This window comes from Rhincodon typus, chromosome 5, assembly GCF_021869965.1.
Source record: "Rhincodon typus isolate 14 chromosome 5, sRhiTyp1.1, whole genome shotgun sequence".
NCBI lineage: Eukaryota > Metazoa > Chordata > Chondrichthyes > Orectolobiformes > Rhincodontidae > Rhincodon > Rhincodon typus.
Genome location: NC_063336.1, coordinates 110,467,681 through 110,488,639, shown reverse-complemented (window position 1 = coordinate 110,488,639; position 20,959 = coordinate 110,467,681). Strand labels below are relative to the sequence as shown.

Sequence of the window (20,959 nt, the reverse complement as noted above, 5' to 3'; positions counted from 1 at the left end):
CCACCATGTCATCTTCATCCCAGAACTGTTTATAGCCATTGAAGTGTTTTCCATTTGTAGTCGCCTTTGTAATGTGTGCCATGATGTACATTAATTTAGTTATTCAACATATCAGCTGATTCGTGTTATTGTTATTGAATTTGAAACTGGTTTGACAGATTTTTATTTCCTTTGTTATTTGCTATTTTTCCTCTGCCAAGGAAATGGCTTGCTGTTGGGGTGGTGTTGACTGAGGGACAGAAAAGAAATTGCCTGGGCACAGACCCAGATTCTTTGATAGGATCGGAAATGCAATTTGGGCTGTTGATGCTGGCCAAACAGTTCTGGCTTTATCAGAGTGACTTTTTAGTGGGTGGCTAGGGGTGGTGGGGGTGGTGGGGGAGGTGCGCAGTGGTAGTGTTTACTGCATATTAGACTATGTTCTAATATGTCTAACCTGATGTTCTTGCTATCACGAGTGAAGGAGACTTAATGCATGTTTAGATTTAATTCATTTACAGGATGTGGCTAGGCCAACGCTTATTCCTGGTTTCCAATTGCTCTTCAGAAGTTGGTGATGAACCACCTTCTTGAAATTTTGCAGTCCATATGGATATCTGATTTTGATACAACTAAGTGGCACGTTAGGCAATGTAAGTGTCTCTGGAAGATAACTTTCCCCGATGCCTTCCACATTCAAACATTAGCTTAAAAGAGATTTGTAGGAAGTGCAGTATTAGACATTTGCACAATGTTAATGAGCAATTTGAGGCGAGGTATTCAGATAAAGGATGAAATAATAGTATCAATGTATCCCTATTGTCAAACTACAGAAAGAAAACAATTGTCCAATATGCTTTGAAAATATTGGAGGTTGTGAAATCTATTGATCATGTCTTTGCAATCTATGATGCTACCTCCAAGATGTTATGAACATTTTTGCCTTTCACATGATTTCTACTGCATTAACCATTCCCATAATTATTAATGATAGCACAGTGTGTTGGAATCTCAGTGCACCATGATTATAAATGATTCACACGCACAATTATAAATGAATAAATGCCAATCTCTCATATACAAGTCGAATGTCCCATGAAGTAACCCGATCTCTTTCACGTAATTGCTCGGTAATATTCCAGGAACCTGTAAGGCCAAAAATGGGATACAAATTAAGTAGCAGTAAACTATTAAGACTCAGGTATCACAGGGCACAGTCGGATGCATGATATTACCCTACAAGAGTCACATTTTTAACCTGTTTGAGAATCGGAATACTCTTACTTGATTTCACAGTAGGCTCAATGTCAGGGCAAATTTTTAATCTGGAAAATTAGGGGTAGAGTTGAAAAGTAGAGTTTGTGTAAATGTTCAGCCATTGTCTTATTGAAAGGTAAAGAATACTTGGGGTTGTATATGGTATACTCCTTCCTGATCCAAGTTCTTTCTTAACTTCTTTAGCGGAGATGTTAGTATGGGCCCAAGTTTCAGACAAGAGCGTTATCACCTCATTACCTCTGCCCAATCATGTTCATCAAATGGATGATGGCTATATACCCAAAGAGTTTCTGTGATAACTGGGATACAGTTGCCAATGGCCATGACGTCTGGAGGGTGGCTTTTTGGAGGGGCACCGGAAGAGGCTAGGAGGAACAGAAAGCTCAGTGAGCCAAGGAGGTGGTCAGAGGAAACAGAAGCCAGTGAATTGTGCACCTTGTTAGTATACTTACATCCTCTGCTATAAATGTGACAGTGACCCCCCCCATACAAAAGTGGATATCCTGAACCACATCAGGTGATGTCTGACTCAAAGTTCACCACTGTGACATAAACAATCACCTTATGAGACAAAAGGCTACAAACATGCAAACGTGCTTGAAGCACTTGCTTGGAACAAGCTTTAGCAAGTCATGGTCCTAGTCAGATGCTGTAGCCAGGACTGAATTGCAAGTTTAAGGGAACTGCTTGTTCTGCCATAAGCATTGATTTTTCCATCAACATATTGCAATAACTACTTTTATATCTTATGAAGGTGGAAGGAACAGATACATTTTCCTTATTCTACAAAAGCGATGTAGGTTGATGCCACGTTGACCTTGCTCCTCTTTAACTTTGTGTTAGTGCTTCTCATCTCCCCTTTCCTGACTCCCCACTTCCAGCCAAGCCAACTGCTTCCAGGCCTCTGCCAGCGTCCCAATGAAATGAGCCGTTAGGAATTTGGTTCAGGTGATTAATTGCATTTTGATACTTTGAAGTACGGGGCAGCAGACAGCCTTTTCGCTCAATGCCATTCAAAGTGGATAGCCCGGTTGTTGTTTCCACTTTGTAGTTGCCTTTTTGCCATGTTAGACAGCATGACAACCAAGACAAAGCTGTGATAATAGGAGGTATGGAAAGTCAGGGAGAAAATACTGAGACAGCACCGGGTCATTGGAAAGACCATTTTGCATAGTATAAGAATGTTGGCTAACATTTTAAGCATGCTGTGTGATGGTCCAAACTGAACTCAGAAGATCTGCAATACCCCAATATATTTATTTCTCAGACTTTCCCAAATGAAGATGATTTGCTTATTTCTAAACAACGGATGCTCACATTCAGTCTGTTCTTATCATATTTTATGTTTTGCTTTTTATTTTCATATTTCATCTACAGTAACTGATTTTCATCTAAAATGCTGATGCTTTATAGCTTTTCACTTGCACAGTATGGAGCATATAAGCTTGAAAATGCCAAATTGGCAGGAGTTCCTACAAGTGGTAGAAGGTTGAGTAGTCACTACAAACACACAAATTTTCTGAGATAGTAGGAACTGCAGATGCTGGAGAATCTGAGACAACAAGGCATACGGCTGGATGAACACAGCAGGCCAAGCAGCATCATAGGAGCAGGAAGGCTGACGTTTCGGGCCTAGACCCTTCTTCAGAAAATATTCTGAAATTTTCTGGGTAGCTTAGCCCCTTAACTAGCATATAACCAAAATAAGTCCTTCTGGGCCTTTGTGGCACATTCATAGAATCCCTACACTGTGGAAAAAGGCCATTCAGCCCAACAAGTCCACACTGCCCCTCTGAAGAGCATCCCACCCAGACCCATTCCCCTATCCCTGCATTTCCCCTGTCTAACCTACCTGACCTAAACATCCCTGGGCACTATAGCATGGTCAATTCACCTACCCTGCACACCTTTGGACTGTGTGAGGAAACCCACACAGACATGGGGAGAATGTGCAGACTCCACACAGTCAGTCGCCTGAGGGTGGAATTGAACCTGGGTCCCTGACGCTGTGAGGCAGCAGAGCTAACCACTGAGCCACCATGCCACATTTTCTTTAAGTTGCACTGTAAAAACTACTTCCCTGTCTGTATTGCCCATGATTTGTGGATGAGTTGAGGAAATATCAATGGCTTTGCTAATGGACGCATGAAAAGTGTTAGGAGGCATGGCAATATCAACTGGTTGCTTTTTGAAGATTTCAACTAGGCCCTTCACCTATTTATGGCAAAACCACTTGTCAACCCTGTGTGACATTTTACCTGAAAATCACCATGGACAGATCTCCATTAATAACCAGCTAGGGACTTGGTATGTTTGTTTTGTTATTGTACTAACCTTTTATTGAAAAATACTTCATCACCAGATGTTCAATAAGTATTTGAAGTTGTACTGACAATTAGTTTCTGAAAAAGAAACAAAATTGACTCTTACCAAATGGAACCATTTGTTTAAAAACCGAAAGAACTGCGGATGCTGTAAATCAGGAACAAAAACAGAAGTTGCCAGAAAAGCTCAGCAGGTCTGGCAGCATCTGTGAAGAAAGAAATCAGAGCTAACATTTCAGGTCCGGTGGCCCTTTCTCAGAACCCTTCTGAGGAAGGGTCACCGGACCTGAAACGTGAAACCATTTGTATCATCTTTCTTTGCATACGTTTTTTACTCTTTTAGACAATGCTCCAAAAATACCAGAATAAGTCAAAGTGAGTGTTTTAAAAGAGCATCTTGTTACACAGTTTGCTGAATATGAATCATGCTCTAAGTTATATTTATGTAAGAATGATTGCATTTCAGAAGTACTTCATTGGCTGCAAAGTGCTTTGGACATAGAGTCATACAGCACAGAAACAAACCTTTAGGTCTAACTTTCGATGCTGACCAGATATTCCAATCTGACCTAATCCCACTTGCCAGCATTTGGCCCTAATTGCTCTAAAACCTTCCTATTCATATACCCATCCAGATGCCTCCACCTCTTCCTCTGGCAGCTTTTTCCATACATGCACTACCATCTGTGTGAAAAAGTTACCCCTCATATCCTTTTTAAACCTTGCCCCTCTCATCCTAAACCTATGCCCTCAAGTTTTGGACTCCCCTACCCTGGGAAAAAGATCTTTGCTATTCACCCTGTTCATGGTCCTTATGATTTTGTAAACCCTATAAGGTCACGCCTCAACCTCTGATCCTGGTCTTGAAAGGTACAATATGAATAAATCCTTTATTTTTTAATAAGAAGTACGGAAACTAAATGCAGTATATGGGGAGGCAAATCAGAGGTATTAGCTGGGAGGTTAGAGTGAACGAGACTAACTAATGTAAGAATTAGGAGCAACCTGTACATACTAACAGAATTGCTACAATGTGGTGATTGAGGTTTTGTGGTAGTGTCCCTACCTCTGAGCCAGAGATCTGGGTTCAAGTCCCACCTGCCCTGGAGGTGTGTCACAGCATCTCCAACCAAGTTGGTTAAAATAACTCCATGAAATGACTGCATGAATAAGTCTTGTATGCAATTGGAGTTAAAGGGTCATTTCTCAAAACAGAAGAACCTCTGCAGAATTTGAGGACTCAAAACGTACGTAAAATGAGGAAATGGGTTGCAATAGAAAGAAAATATATATGGAAAATGAACTAATAGTTACAGGAATTCATTAATTAAAGAAATGACAATAATTGATAATCAGAAAAAAAATCTTGCTGACTAAAAGGGAATTGGGATTGTAAATCTTTATAACACATACCTAGCTGGATTTTAACCCTTTTTTATGGAAAAAGTAACACTTGAATCAACAAAACTGGAGTTTCAATTCAATCACTACATGTAAACCTTTGTTTACAAATTGTGAAAGGGAATATTTTGTGAAAAAGCACTGCCCCTCTCAGTTATTTTATCAAGACAAACACAGGCTCCTTATTCCTGGTAAAGACCTCTTTCCTACTCTTCAGAATATTCTTGATGCCAATATGGATCAGAATAATTGACTCCTCTTCCATCCTCTCAAATAGCCTCTCATGCAAGCTTGATATGTGCCTCACCAATGGACAGTGTATCATGTGGGACTCTTCATCTTGGTTATATATACTTCATCGGCTCCCTCAACCCTAGTTATTGAATTGCATACAACTATAACCTTTTTTACACAGAGTGTGGTGCATATATGGAACAGCTGCCAGAGGAAGTGGCAGAGGCAGGTACAATTACAGTATTTACAAAACATTTGGACAGATACATAGATAAGAAATGTTTTGAGCGATATGGGCTAAAAACAGATATATGGGACTAGTTCAATTTAGGAAACTTGCTCAACATGGACGAGTTGGGCCAAAGGGCCTGTTTCCACGCTGAATACCTCAATGACTCGACCAAATTAAGCTTCCCTCTTCATTCTATTCCCCACCTCCACCAATCTGTTTTTGACAGTCCCCAGCTCCAAAGTGCCACAACTTGCATTCTGGTTACATCAGTTGTGGCTCACTTGATAGCTAGCAGTCTTGCAAGTGAACCAAAAGATCCAAGGTTCAAATTTTATTCCATGGCTAGTGTGCATACAAAGTGAGTCTGATAGGACAATATTGTAGTACTGTAGGAGCATTGCACTGTTGGAGATGCTGGCTTCTAGGCAAAACATTAAACTGTATCCCTATTGGCCTATAACATATATCGGCCAATGGCATGTAACAGATTTTAAGGCACGATTTCAAAGAAGAAGTGATGACTTATTCCTGGTGTCTGATCGACATCTATCTCTGAATCAATATCACAAAAGCTGATTAAAAAAAGAACAGAACAGTGGATGCTCAAGATCTGAAACAAAAACAGAAATTGCTGGAGAAACTCAGCTTGTTTGACTGACAAAAGCTGATTATCTATTCACTATCATGTTAGCCACGTTCATATTTTAAAAATTAGATAAATATGAATGTTAATCTTTGATGCTGACATAAACAAAGCAGGAGAAACAGAGATTCTTATAACAATTTCTATCCTTATTCTTACAGTTAGCAAGTACATTGTACCTGTTGGATAGGATTAGTTTCTGCAGATCTTGATTCTCTGTCTTGTCTGGGTTCCCCTTTCTTTGCATATAAAAAACCCATCCTGCATCTACACTTCTCAACAAGGTGTGACCAAGGTTTGGAACCAACTGCTCTGATACTGCTCTCCAATATTTCCAAGTGTTTCTGAGTTGCACTCCAATTGCTGTTGCTATCTGCTTTAGTATTGCAATACCTAACTGGGGACTATTCCTCCTGACTTCAGCTGAAGCCCCAGAAAAGAGATTTAGAATAATTAACGGGGCCATGACACATGCTCGGAAGGAGAGTCACTATTCGATTTCCCCAGTATACAACAAATCAACAGCTCATGGAAAGGACAGAAAGTATACATATGTGTAAACTCTAATTTACAAAACTAAACTGAAAAATCTGGTGATTGATCAAATCTTCCCAATGGCCATGGTTATCTAAACATAGAAATATATTAACTAGGAGCAGAAGTAGGCCATTTGGTCTTTGAGCCTGCTGCACCATTCAATACGATAAGAGTTTTCCCATTATCTCAAAGCCATATTCCTGTTTCCTTTCTATGGCTCTTTATTTCTTTAATATCTAAATATGTATCAATATCTTTCTTGAATATAATCGGTGACCTGGCCGCCACAGCCCTCAGTAGATGCGGATTCCACAGGATGACCACTCTCTGAGTGAAGAAATGTTTCCTCATCTCAATCCTAACTGTTTTATCCATATCCTGAGACGTGACTCCTGGTTCTAGACTGCCCAGTCACAGGAAACATATCTGGTCTCTCCAGCCCTGTCAGAATTTTATACATTTCAATCAGTTCCCCTCTCATTCTTCTACACTGTAGTAATTACAGGCACAGTTGAACAAATTTCTCCTCATAAGACAGTCCTGTCATCCGTGATATCAGCCTAGTGACACTTTGCTGCACTCCCTCTATGAGAAGTATGTCCTACCTCAGGTAGTGTGACAAACACTGCACAAAATACTCCAGGTATAACCTCACCAAGGCCCTATATAACTATAGTACATCGCCCATACTTCCAAACTCAAATCCTTTTGCAATGAAGGCCAGCATTCTAAATGAGGCTGCACCTGCCTCTTACTTTCATTGACTGATGTACACGGACACCTAGATCCCTTTGCATATCCACATTTCCTAACATTACCATTGAAATAATACTCAGAAACAGAAAGAGAAATTGCTGGAAAAGCTCAGCAGGCCTGGCAACATCGGTGGACAGAAAGCAGAGATAGCATTTCAGGTCCAGTGACCTTACTTCAAAACACAACAACAATACTCAACCTTTATAACTTCGCACTTAACTATGTTAAACTGTATCTACCATGTCTTTGTCCCCATGCTCAACTTGTCAAAGTGTGTGTTCTCTAAGGACAAGGTTTCGTGGATTTTAGGAGGAGAAGTTGCCTTCTACCTGATACAATGGTAGAATGTGAAGACTTACAATGACAGAAACTGAATATAAACATACCGTCTTTTGAGAAGAATTTGGTGATTGTTCAAACCTCTGCATTAACGCTGCTTGTATCTAAAGTAGTAATTAGAGGGAAAAAAAATTAAGTGGGGTGAAGAACACATGAAGTTGGGAAAGCTGTTGATTGCAACTTACCTTACTGTCCATGAGTATGCCAAAAATCAAAATACAGAATCCCTGAAAACAAAAGTAGATAAAAGTTGATAAACAACCATTTAACGACTGACACAAAACACTCGCACTGATAAATGGCTTGTTTGTCTACTCTACGCTGATATAGCTCATATATTTTCACAAGATTTTCTGACCAGCTGTAGAAAACAGGGGCATGGTTGGGATTTTGTTAACCATTTTATTAGACCTTCCTGCAGTCCCATTGCTAACAACCACTCTCAGCTCTTGAATTATAGATTTTCCAATTGTCGATGAACTCAATGTTATATAATAGCTAACAAGTGTTTCTACTATAAATAGTTATCTAATTTTATAAGGGAGGTGATTTACCTTCCATTTGAAGGCATTAATAGGGTGTTACCAACACATCAAATTCTTCTAGATTGCCTATCTCTTTCTCTTCTCTTTTAAGTCACCCCCTTAAGACCTAGCTGTTTTACCAGCTCAATGTCTCACATAATATGTCACTATGTAATCTTGTATCATTTTTGGTTTGATGATGCTCCTGAAGCACCTTGGGATGCTTTGCTATGTTAAAAGGTACTTTATAAATGCCTTAAAAATGTTCTCAGCAAAAAAACTCGACTATAATCTCCATGCACAACCAGAAGGGTTGCAGATATTGATACTGCTACATAAAGAGCTGATAATAAATTTTGGCAGTATGTGGTGCTGTTCCAACAAGAAACTTGAATATGTATACATTGCTTTTCACAGATCTTCCACAGAGAGCAGTAAGGACTGGGTCAGTGATTATATGTGAAATTAAATAGATGAGTTTTCATTGGCAAAGAAGTTAAAGGTTATAAGTGACAGGCAAGAAAGTCCATCATTAGACCAGGCATGATCCTATTGAGTGATGGAAATTGCTTGATAGAGCAAATGGCTTACTCTTGTACCTATTTCTTATGATTTATTGAGATCTCATTGTTTGGACATGTCCATTTGTGTAGCCATGGTAGAATATGGCTTGGTATCCAGTAGCAGAATGCTGCTACAAAATAGGGATGTGAATGTAAAATTTCAACTAATGACCTTTAAATTTTACCTACTAACATCTAATAAAAACACTGGTAGATTGGCAACTAAAAATCCTGTTTTAGCAGGAAATGATTCTTACTCCATACACTGTTTATTGTTGGTATTATCAAAACTAGTGAAGCAAGTAGAAAAGCATAAGTTGCTAAGGAAATTTTAAGATCCATGTTTACTTCAAACCTCACAGTCCATACTGAATAAGCTGTCTATATCCAATTCATTTATATGTCTCAACATTTTTCTGAATGACAGTCTCCCCAACCTTGCTTTCTCTGATGAAGATGAATCTTCAGTTACATTAAGGCTACCAGTTTAGGACTAGTGTTCATACCAGGATGAACAGAGGACAGGCCTGAGAAGTACAGTAAACTACATCTTACTGTAACAAAAACAGAAATCTCTGGAAAAGCTCAGCAGGTCTGGCAGCATATGTGAAGAGAGATCAGTGTTAATGCTTTGGGTTAAATGACCCTTTCTCAGAGCAGCATTGCAAATCAGCCATCCAATCCTACAGTAATTGAGATACACAACATGGAAACAAAAACTTTGGTCCAACCCATCCATGCTGACCAGATATCCTAAATTAATCTAGTCCCATTTGCCAGCATTTGGCCCATGTCCCTTTAAACCCTACCTATTCATGTACGCACCCAAATGACTTTTAAATATTATAATTGTACCAGCCTCCACCACTTCCTCTGTCAGTTCATTCTATACACACACCACCACTCTGCATGTAAAAGTTGCCTCTCAGGTCTCTTTTAAATCTTTCCTGCTCACCTTAAACCAATGACATCTAGTTTTGGACTCCCCAACCCTGGAGAAAAGACCTATCCTATCACCCTATCCATGCATCTTACAATTTTATAAATTTCTATAAGGTCACCTCATCCTCCAACACTCCAGGGAAAATAGACCCTATCTATTCAGCCTCTTCCTATAGCTCAAACCTTCCAACCCTGGCAACACCCTTGTAAATCTTTTCTGAACCCTTTCAAGTTTCACAACATCCTTCCTATAGCAGGGAGACAGGAATTGAATGCAATATTCCCAAAGAGGTCTAACCAATGCCCTGTACAGCTGCAATATGACCTTCCAACTCCTATTCTCAATGCACTGACCAAGCATACCAAATGCCTTTTTCAGTATTCTGTCTACCTGCAACTCCACTTTCAAGGAACTAGGAACCTGCACTCCAAGGTGTCTTTGTTCAGCAACACTCCCCAAGAACTTACTATTAAGTGTATAGGTCCTGCCCTGATTCGCCTTTCCAAAATGCAGCACCTCACATTTATCTAAATTAAACTTCATCCGTCTTTGGCTCATCGGTTCATCTGGTCAATGTCCCGTTATACTCTGAGGTAACCTTCTTCACTGTCCACTAGACTACTTATTTTGGTGTCATCTGCAAACTTACTAACCATACCTCCTCTGTTCATATTCAGATCATTTGTATGAATGACAAAAAACAGTGAACTCAGCACCGGTCCTTGTGGCACACCGCTGGTCACAAGCCTCCAGTCTGAAATCGACTGAGCTAATGAAACCCCAACAGTGACATTAATAGGAACACCACTGAGAATGTTGTTCTGAGCTGAGAATGTTGCTGCTAAAAGACTATCTTGCAGGATGCTGCGAGAAAGTCACCTACTTCATGGTCCTGCACCTTAAAGTGAACCCCAACATCCCACTGAAGGGAGCTACATATGATGGACAATGCTGAATTTTTCATTGTAAATGCACTGAATGCAACAATGACAAGGTGAAGGAAACATTCTCCTCGTAGGGGAGCACAGCACTTAGGGGCAAGAGTAGGCCATTTGACTTTCAATAAGATCTTGGCTGCCCTGATCACATTTCTGCCTATCCCCTTACCATTGATTCTCTTTACTGTCAAAACTCTGCCCAGCTCAGCCTTGAATAAATGACCCTTATTACTTGGCCAGCAAATTAATGGGTTGTCTCACATTTAAGATGAAGGTGAGAATTACTTTCTCATTCTTTAATGCCTGATGTAGGTGCTCCCGTGCCTCTTGGATAATGCAAGTTTAACTCTGTCAGTGCTACAAAATAACTGTCACTCTTTTGTTCCCTCCACATTCTTGTTGCTCTGCCTGTGTTGAGCTCCTGCCCCATAATATATTGTACCTTTATAACATGTTCAGTATATTTTATGCAAAGAACTCTTACATGTTGCTTGTATAAGCTGTACAAAACCAACCAGCAAAATATCAAGAGTTACAGGCATTATATGGTACATACCTGGAGTCCATTGAGGATATTAAATGCATAATCGAAGATTTTGGAGGAATCTTTGTAAAAGAATACAAATCCAAGTGCCCAAGTGAGGCCCAGGACTGAGCTGAGGATAACAACACTTCTACAGACTTGCTTGGTCTTATTAGTGTCCTTGGTACTGTTCTTTGGCTTGTCCCCAACGGTTGGTCTCAGTATTTTAAATATGGCAAGAAACGTAATGAAGATGTTCATCCCAATGATGCTCGATATTGGGACAATAAAAAGCTGATGCAGGTAAAGCTTTTCTTTGCTGAGCCAGCACTTCTCTTGTTGTATGTAATGATTTTGAGGGAAGCCAACTGCAAAAGCGCTGATGGAAATTATTAGTGGACACAAGTAGCCAAGAGCAAATGAAATGATCATAATTGTTGTTTTGCTGAAATCTTTGAAAAGAAAAACCAAATGATAAAGAAGCAGAAGTGCTAGAGTAAACATCCAGAAAAACAAAGAAAGATAAAAAAAGTTCATTAAGAAAATAGTCACTATGCAGATTATTGTTTTTGCTTTCAGATAGTGAGACGTGATGAAGAATACATCAGTTGCAAGTAGGGATAGAACAATATTCAGCATCATCATGTGACGGGCTTGTGATGTCTTAGTTTTGGTCACATGCTTCCACACAACTGCCTCTATAATAAGACCAATTATCAAGCACCCAATAGATATTCCCGTTGTAATCAGGCTTATGATGTTCAGGGTTATGCTTTCTTCACGTAAATAAGGTGACATCAGAAAAGAAAAGGAAGTCAGGTGTTTGCACTTGCAAACAACATTGTCCCCATTTGTTTCAGCGGTGCATCCCGTTGATTCCCATCCTTCCCCTCCATTCAGAGAAAAGTTCCAGAACACACACTTAGCAGTATCGAGATCAAATGTATTGTTCAGTGTTGAGAAAACCATCTCGATATTAATTGAAGAATTTTCTGCTGTTGTTGTCACAACAAGACCATTCAATTTGGCTGTGCTGTTCGAATCCTTGTTTAATAGGCCAAGGATATCAATCAATGTTGCATATGCGACGCTGATAACAAGGGAACCATTTGGGAGCATTAGCAAATCATTTTGATCAATTCTCACAAAACTGGTTAATGATATATTTCTAAATATAAAGTCACTGAAATTCAATTCATAATCCTTATGAGAATTGGAGTTAATCTTCACTCCCTTCAACTGAACATTAGGCTTTGTGATGTTGAAAGTTTCTTCAGTTGGAGACAATAGCCTGGTAATTTGTTCTACAGACAACAGTAATTGAGAGCTGATGTTCTTGTATTCTGTCACTATTTTCCAGGATGGCAGGGTAGATTGATCAATAATAGCGTTTATTGTGACAAGGAAATCCTGGAAACATAAGACAAAGCTTTATTAGATGATTCATTTTATTTGGAACAAAAGGAAGTGAGTGTATTTGAGACAGTCAGATCTTACAATGGGAGACCTAAAAAGTCTCATGTTCACTCTTCTCACCTCTGCCTGCCTGAATTCATTAGCATGGTAAACAAACTCTTCTTTAACTCTGTTCGCTTTCTCCCAATAATCCATGGTTAAAAACTGAAAAAAACTGTGGATGCTGTAAATCAAAAACAAAAACAGAAATTGCTGGAAAAGCTCAACAGCTCCAGCAGCATCTGTGGAGAGAAATCAGAGTTAACGTTTCGGGTCAAATGACCCTTCCGCAGAACTGAGGAAGTTCAGAGTTCTGAGGAAGGGTCACTTGACCCAAAATGTTAACTCTGATTTCTCTCCATAGATGCTGCCAGACCTACTGAGCTTTTCCAGCAATTTCTGTTTTTGAAATCATGGTTATGTCCTGCTTTTTCGTGATCTGGGTATTATATGCCTGTGTCGGGTGTGTTTTCAGTGGGATAGCAACCCACCATCTTCCCACCCAGCCCCTAGTTCACTCTAATTATAAATGGGATGGGGGGAAGCACCAAAATACGGAAGCTAGCCAATCTTACATAAATGAATAATTAAGGGTAAATTGAGCTTGCTAAAAGCCTGATGGACCCCAATATTACTCTTCAAACAACATAAATCAGTTGGCGTGGGGGAACGGGTATTTGAAAATGTCAGGAAGGGAGTATTATACTCAGAGGGTGGTCTTTCTTCATTGAGGGCACCCATCCAGAATCACTATTTCTGAACCATGTCAAATGAAAAGTTTTCCTACTTAACTTGCCAAGATTTTCAGCCCCAATTTATGGTGCAGGATCTAAACCCAAGACACAGTCCAGCAAACTGCACAGGCAGTATCAGAGTGGATCATCACAGGCACCACACCCTTTTACAGCTTTAGCTGCCTTTTACCTGAATTAAAATGTTGAAAGCCTGCTACTGAGAGGAGGTAAGTGTGTAAAGTAAGTGGATGAGGAAGTAGTGTGGTGGTTAGGAGGGTATGTGGAGTGGGTGCCATGTGGCTGAGTGGATAGGGTGGCAGGTAAGGAGCACAATTTAAGATGGCCCAGTGAGTAGGTTGCCAGGCAGTTTGGGGGTAGAGTGCCAGGTGGGTGAGCAGGTAGGGTTACAGCAGGTAAGGGACAGGGTGCAAGATGTAGAAAGGGGTAGTGTGGGAGGTACGTGGGCGAGGGGCTAGGGTGGCTAAATAAGGGATGGCATGCAAATTAGGTAATTTGTAGGGTGCAACATAGGTAAGTGTGTAGTGCAGCAATTAAATGGGTGAGGTGGCAGGTGAATAAATAGATTAAGGTTGTAAGTGTGTAAGGGGATAACATGGCAGATGGGTGAGGGAATATAGCAGCAGGCAGATGCAGGTGGCAGGTGAATAGGAGAGAGGATAGGGTGGGTTTAGCTTTGGGGCAGTAAGGTCACAGGTGATGGGGTGGGGTGTCTGGGGAAAGGGAAAGGGGAGCTGGTATCTGATACGGGTTGGGGGGATTGCTTTTGGGGGTGGGGTTTTCAGTGGTTGGTGAGTCAGGTCATCTGTTCTCCAGTGAGGGGTGGGAGTATGGTTCAGTTGACTGGAGGGGTGGAGATCTGTATGAGTAAGAGGGTAAAGGGTCAGGGGGTTGGGGTGCGGTTTTATAGAGAGCCATGAATTACAGCATGTTTTAATCCTCTCACCTTTCCTGGATAACTAGTGAGGTAAGTCAGAAAACTCCAAACTCTCTGACTGTAAAGAGATAGTTACATGGCGGGGTGGGGAGGGTGTGGAGGGGTGGGGGGCAGTTCCATATGTGAGGTAAGTCTCAACTTCCCATATAATTATAGTGCAGTTTGCTGCATCAGGAATTCCGAGATGTCCCAATAAGCATCTTTCACGTAGATCTGGAAGATCTGGACTTATATTTCTTGCTCACAAGGGTGGTCTACCCTGCAGTGGGGATACCAAATGCGCTTTGGGTAAACCCTTTACAGAACATTTCCATTTGGCCTGGGAGCGTGACCCCGAACTTTCAGCCTTAATTCTCTACAACACTCCCACTCTAATAAACTTTTGGTCTCTGTTTTATGGAGTGTTCCAATGAAGCTCAGCATAAAGTTGAGGAACAGCAGTTCAAATTTCAGATCATCACTTTATAGTATTCGGGACTCAAAATTGAATTGTACAATTTTAGTTCAAAACCTCTCCCCTTATTTTGTCTCTTTTTTTTGCAGATCTTGGCTTTAACCCACTCCCCCCTTAGTTTTGCTTTTGGATGAGAGATGTACATTATTCTGCTATTCATATCCTCTCCGAATGCGCCTTTTGATTGTTTGTCCCATTATCATTCCATTTAGCCTTGTGCCATGAAGCAAGTTGCCATTGAGGGCTGGATTTTGGTGAAAGGACTATGTGCTGGAAGTCAAGAAAGTTCCTCCATCCAGAAGCCCATCTCCATTAAGGTGACACCTGCCCACCACATATTCTTTCTGGAGAGGTAAGGGCAGAATTAGGTCAGACATGCTGTTTCCAGAGGTGGCTCTGATGCAGCAAATAAGATTTTTTTATAAAATCTGTTCTACTTGTTACTGCTGAATCAGTTGAAAGCTTGTCTAATTAGAAAGGTTTAGCTGAGCTCTAAAAATCAACAAATCCAATTAACTGTCAGCAGGGAGCTGTTCCTGCAACTCCAGAGGGGAAAGATTTCTATGTTTGAATCTCATATTTATTATGTTTTAATAGTCAGATCTCTGTTTAAAGTGTTTTCTTTCAATATATGTATTTATTTACAGTCAATTAAGGGGTGTAAAATAGATCTTTGGCTTTGATTACAATCTTATGAAAAGGTAAGGGGGAAATATAATTCAAAGGTTGAACAGCTTAATTGTTGGAACAAAACAGAAATTGCTGGATGAAATAACTGCACAGAGGCTGGTATCTTGTCACCAAGTCACCCTTTATTTACTTGTGCACTGTACACTGGCTGGGACCAGCCAGCTCAGAGTCAGTCCTGAAGTCAGGAGACTCTCTGAATCCCCTGTTTATATCTGTCAGCCAGGGCTCCCTGATTGGCCCAGGTTAACAACCCCAATCAAGGATCACATTGTCAATGAGATCTACATGGCTCCAGTCACTACACTGGGAAACTCAGTAGGTCTGGCACTATCTATGGAGGTTCTGAAGAAGGGCCACTGAGCACATGGTGACTGTACTTCCTCTCTCCACAGATGTTGCCAGAACTGCTGAGTTTCTCCAGCAATTTATTTTTGTTTCAGATTTCCTGCATCTGCTGTTTTCTGTTTTTAGCTTATTTTTTGGTTCCCCAATTTGGACTAGGGGTCCCTGTGGTTCTTCTGAGAAGACTTGAATCATATCTACTCACAGAATGATTCAGACCCCTTAAGGTTTGTAGTTAGGGAGGTTTGAAATGCCCATTCCCACAATGGAGTTTGGCTCGGGCAGGAGTGCTGAGCGCAGGTTGGCTATCCACACTCTTATATCCCAATGGGCAAAAAAATCTGGAAACAGGAATGAGGCAGAAATCTGTTCTCACCTGCCATTTTTAAAAACTTCTCAACTTGGCCTAGCCCAGTGAAAAATCCCAATATTAGTCATTCCTGTGTTCCTATCTAGATCTTCCCATAGGATCATAGAAAAGTTATGGCACAGAATAAGACCATTCAGCTCAGTGCTAGCTGAATAAACTAACCACCCATTCTATTCCCACTTCTAGTTCTTGGCTTGTAGCCTTGTAAGTTACAGTACTTCAAGTGGAGATCCAGATTCCTTCTCAACCACAAAATTGGGCAGTGATTTCCAGACAAATACCAGCCTCTGGATGAAACAGGTTTTTTTTCATGAAAATCCTTCTACTAATCACTTTAAATTTGTGCTCTCTGATAACTGACCTCTCTGCTAGGGGAAACAGTTTTCCACTGTCCACCCTATCTAGGCCCTTCATTACCTCGTACACCTCAATTAAATCACCTCTCCACCTTCTCTGTTCTAAATAAAGCAACCCAAGCATATTCAGAAAAGCAGATGACAAGTACAAAGGTGGTTTTTCACAAGTTTCCGTTGTTACCTTGAGTTTTCTGGCACATTTCAGAAGGTGATTTTGGGATTTTTAATCTGCTGCAATTCTTTCAAGCAGGGAACGATATACTGTTCTGTATACAGGGTGGTCATGACCTAGTGGTATTATTGCTGGGCTAGTATCCCAGGTACCCAGGTTAAGTTCTGGGACGTAGGTTCAAATCCTGTACACGACAGATGGCAGTTGAATTCAATAAGAATCTGAAATTGGGAGTTAAATGGTAATCAATAAACTACTGTCAGGAGAAAAAAAAAACTCATCTGGTTCACTAGAGCCCTTTAGTGCAATTTTGTTTGGTCTTCAGACTCACAGGGACATGGTTGACTCTTGACTATCCTCTGGGTAATTAGAGATGGGCAATAAATGCTGGCCTACCCCATGAATAAATGAAAATAAATTTTAAAATGCAGCTATAGTGAATACACAGCTGGCAGGAATCCTAACCAAAAAATAGCTGCTACAAAGTTGAAGTGTAATTGTGGTCTTCCCCAACTTGCATGGGTGGACAATGGGAGGCCCAATTAGTACTCCCCTGCTTTATTTCTTACTTTCAGAAGAAGTTAGAAACTGGTGGCCGTGTTTGTGAAATAGCCATATCAATGATTCTCCACAATACGATGAATATTGCTTTTTTCAATGAGTTTTAATAATAATTAACACTCGGTAATTCTGAGTTTTTCTTTACATTGCGGATAATTCTTACCTGCGCTACGGACAGGTTAACAGAAACATTTGTTACAGATGTAAAAGCCGTGAGGATTTCAACTGTGGTTGCGAGGTTTCCAGGTTCTGTGACAGCTCTACTTGTTGAGATATTGGCCAATTGCTTGACTAATTCGGGAAGGTTCTTTGCTAATTCAGTTTTGTTCCGAGTGGACTAGAAAAAGATAATATTAAAGATTTAGAATGAAAGCCAACTCTACAATATGGCACACTTTAGAAAGGGAGGATTTTTAAATATTATACTGACTTAGCCTCTCAGAAATACTAAAAATGTTGGAAGAGCAAATTTCCAGAGAGCAGGTTTTCCAAACACATGTCTTAACCTCATTTCACAACTTAAGGGTGTTGCTTAGTTCAGTTGGCTGGAAAGCTGGCTTGTCATACAAGTTGACATCAACAGGTTCATTTCCCACACCAGCTGAGGCCACCACGATGGTCCTGCCTTCTCAAACCTCAATCTTCACCTGAGGTGTGGTGATCCTCAGGTTAAACCACCACCAGTCATCTCTCTCTAATGGGAAAGCAACCTTATAATCCACTGAGACTATGACAACTTTACTTTTACCTCTAACTTCATTAGTAGAGCTGTGGAAAAATCACGGAAAAGAATAACACTCAAGAGAAAACTCCCGTGGTTCTTCCTGATTGTATTTCATACAGCATCATTTTAGATAACACTTGTACCATGTGATCTCCTATACTGGTTTTAATCACATGAGAAGTGGAGAAGTGAAGTTTTCTCAGTATTTCTTCTGGTATTGGTCCTGCATTCTTTCTTCTTAATTGTATCTCCCCAGGCTGTGTGAGGATTGGAGGTGTGGGAAGTGGGAAAATGTAGACAGGAATTGTTGTTCATGTTATGCTAACCACAGAGGCAGAGGGCAGACTTAATGAACCAGTGTTTTTTTATTCTTGCCTATCAATTTTATACATATATATTGAATAACTTGGAATTCTAATACCGGAGATAATTATATCGATCATTCCTAGTTCATTATATAATGATGCCTCTGTGATCCCACAGACTGTGGCCTGAAATTTTCTCAAAATTTAGCTCCATTGTATCGGTAGCATAGAAAGATAAGGCCGATGTGAGTTGGGTGGAGTTGCTGTTTTAAAGGTTGAATTCTGAGTATGTTGTTGAAAGGAACATTGCCATGTGATTCTCTGACAGGGACCTGAAGAGGCAGTTGGGAGGAATGGTGCAAAGTAGAGGCATCCTTTTACCAGAGGAACAGCAGAGGAGGCCACACCCCTAACCAATGACTGTACATCTCCCCAACCTCATTGTGCCCGCACTCCCAAACTGACCACTATGAATCTCCAGGACAGACCCTGAACCACTCCCGGGACTACAAAGGTGTAGACTCCATGACGGTGATCACTCCCCATCTGGATGCCTGATCCTGGTCAATCCCCCTGACCGGTATGGGAGGCTGCCCACTGTTGTGGGCTCCACATGTACCCCACCCTCTCAACCCTAAGAGATGTTTCCATGGACTTCAGTAAAAACTATTCCCTTACGACTTTGAGATAAAGCTGCCTTTTGCTGCACATGTAGTGTACTGGTCATGTAAACTGCTGCCATGTAGTGTCAATTTGAGGTTAACATTGCAACATATCATGGGGTGAGATATCTACCCACTCGAATGAAGATTGCTGAGTAGCAAGGAAGGCTGTCTTGTTGTCTGACTGTGCTAACTGGCAAGGCAAGGCAAGGCAGGATGTTGCATTTATGCAGGCATTTAACAAGCTCTAATTCTCCTGAATTGTCAGCTTGCCACTACCTAGCAAGAAACTGCCAGCAAATACATAAAAGATGTGGTAAGTTGATGCTGATGTTGAGATAGGTCTCACTGGAGTTCTTGCCTGATTCTGCCAGAAAACCCATCATAGCCCATGTTGTTCAGACCCTTATAAGGTTCCACACATTGAGTTATAACAGCACTGAATGGGGTCGTTCTGCCTGTTCTCTCCTTGCTTACTCACTGGGGGAGTAACTTAGCTACTGCCACTCCCTTGCTCTTTTCCCATAGCTCTGCAATTCGTTACTCCTCATGTGTTCATCCAGTTCCCTTTTGAAAGCCACATTTGAATCTGCTTCCACCCTATTCTCAGACTCATGATACTCACATGAAACACTTACCCTGATGTAACTCTGTCTATGCTACTATAAGGGTCATACTGGAATAGATCATAGGCACCAAGATGAGGTTTTGATGCTTGGGCAGCTCTGGTCATCTTATACCTAAGGGAGAGTATGCTGCATCATTCTGGCATGTTGGCACACTTCACAACTGCAGCTGGAGGTAAAAGAAGGATATCCCTGAGGGAACGACAGGTGATAAAGATCAGGACATTGGTCAGGAGGGACCTGTAAGAGGTTATGAACCACTGATCACAAAAGACCATACAAAACCTAACTGAAACCTGCTTCCAGGATGAACGAGTTGGGCTTAAACATTGTGCAACATTTTATTGGTCAGTCCAAAGTACATGTGAACCTAAATCAAAAACAGAAACTGCTGGAGAAACTCATCAGGTCTGGCAGCATCTGCACAGAGAAAGAAGAGATAATGTTTTGAGGACTCCAGTAAACCTTCTTTCTTTCTTCTTAATTAATAAGCTGATTAGCAGAAGATTGCAAGAGAAAACTCAACATGGGCCATGGCAGAACAGATGCCTTAGAATCATAGAATCATATAGTACAGAAGAGGACTTTAACCCAACAAACTCAGTTCAGCCCGCACCCTGAAATTCAAAAGCCACCAGTTTCTGCCATATAGATCAGGGGTAGGCCATTTAGCCCTTAAAGTCTGTTCTGCTATTCAGTGAAATCATGATCAATGACTTAATTCCATTTACTCACATTGACTCCCGTGCATTTGGTTATAAGACCTTTCAATCTCAGTTTTAAAATTAACAATAGATCTGCTATCAACTTCCGTTTGGGAAAGGGTGTAGCAAACATCTACAACCACATTTGTGTAGAAATGTTTCTTGATTTCACTCCTGAAGTGTCTGGCCTGGATTTTCCAAGCTCTGCACCTTAGTCCTAGACTCCCCAGACTGTTTCTCTCCATCTACCATACAAGCTCTGCTTAACATCTTGAACACTTCAAACAATGTCTAACGTTTTAAATTCCAGAGAATCCAACCATAGTTTTCTGGAACATCTCCCAGTAATGTTACCCACCGAGTTCAGGTGTTCTCTGAATGTAATACTGATTCAACTTCCTAAGTTGTCATACCCAGAACTGAGCACAATAATTCAGTTTTGATCTAAGCAGTTCTTTGAGGAACATTTATAGCAAAGGTATCCAAGCAGACGGGGAAAATCTATGAGGCACTTTAATTCCTAAATAGAAAGGCAGAAACAAAAATATTAAGAGGTAACACAGTGTGGAGCTGGAGGAGCACAGCAGACCAGGCACATCAGAGGAGCAGGAAAGCTGACGTTTCGGGTCGGGACC

At 40.8% G+C, this 20,959-nt stretch overlaps 1 protein-coding gene across 1 annotated transcript in view; it reads right to left on the bottom strand.

Annotated features, from left to right (window-relative positions):
• Positions 1 to 861: 861 nt before the first annotated feature.
• The window catches only part of LOC125483161 (adhesion G protein-coupled receptor F5-like), a 32,477-nt gene continuing 12,379 nt past the window's right edge, over positions 862 to 20,959 (bottom strand). The window contains exons 6-11 of the mRNA XM_048597117.1: positions 17,467 to 17,640; positions 11,248 to 12,624; positions 7,909 to 7,950; positions 7,771 to 7,827; positions 3,592 to 3,659; positions 862 to 1,125 (exon numbers count right to left, since the gene is read on the bottom strand). Coding sequence (XP_048453074.1) covers positions 3,624 to 3,659; positions 7,771 to 7,827; positions 7,909 to 7,950; positions 11,248 to 12,624; positions 17,467 to 17,640 — 1,686 coding nt within the window. The 3' untranslated portion in view covers positions 862 to 1,125; positions 3,592 to 3,623. The remainder of the gene's footprint in view (positions 1,126 to 3,591; positions 3,660 to 7,770; positions 7,828 to 7,908; positions 7,951 to 11,247; positions 12,625 to 17,466; positions 17,641 to 20,959) is intronic.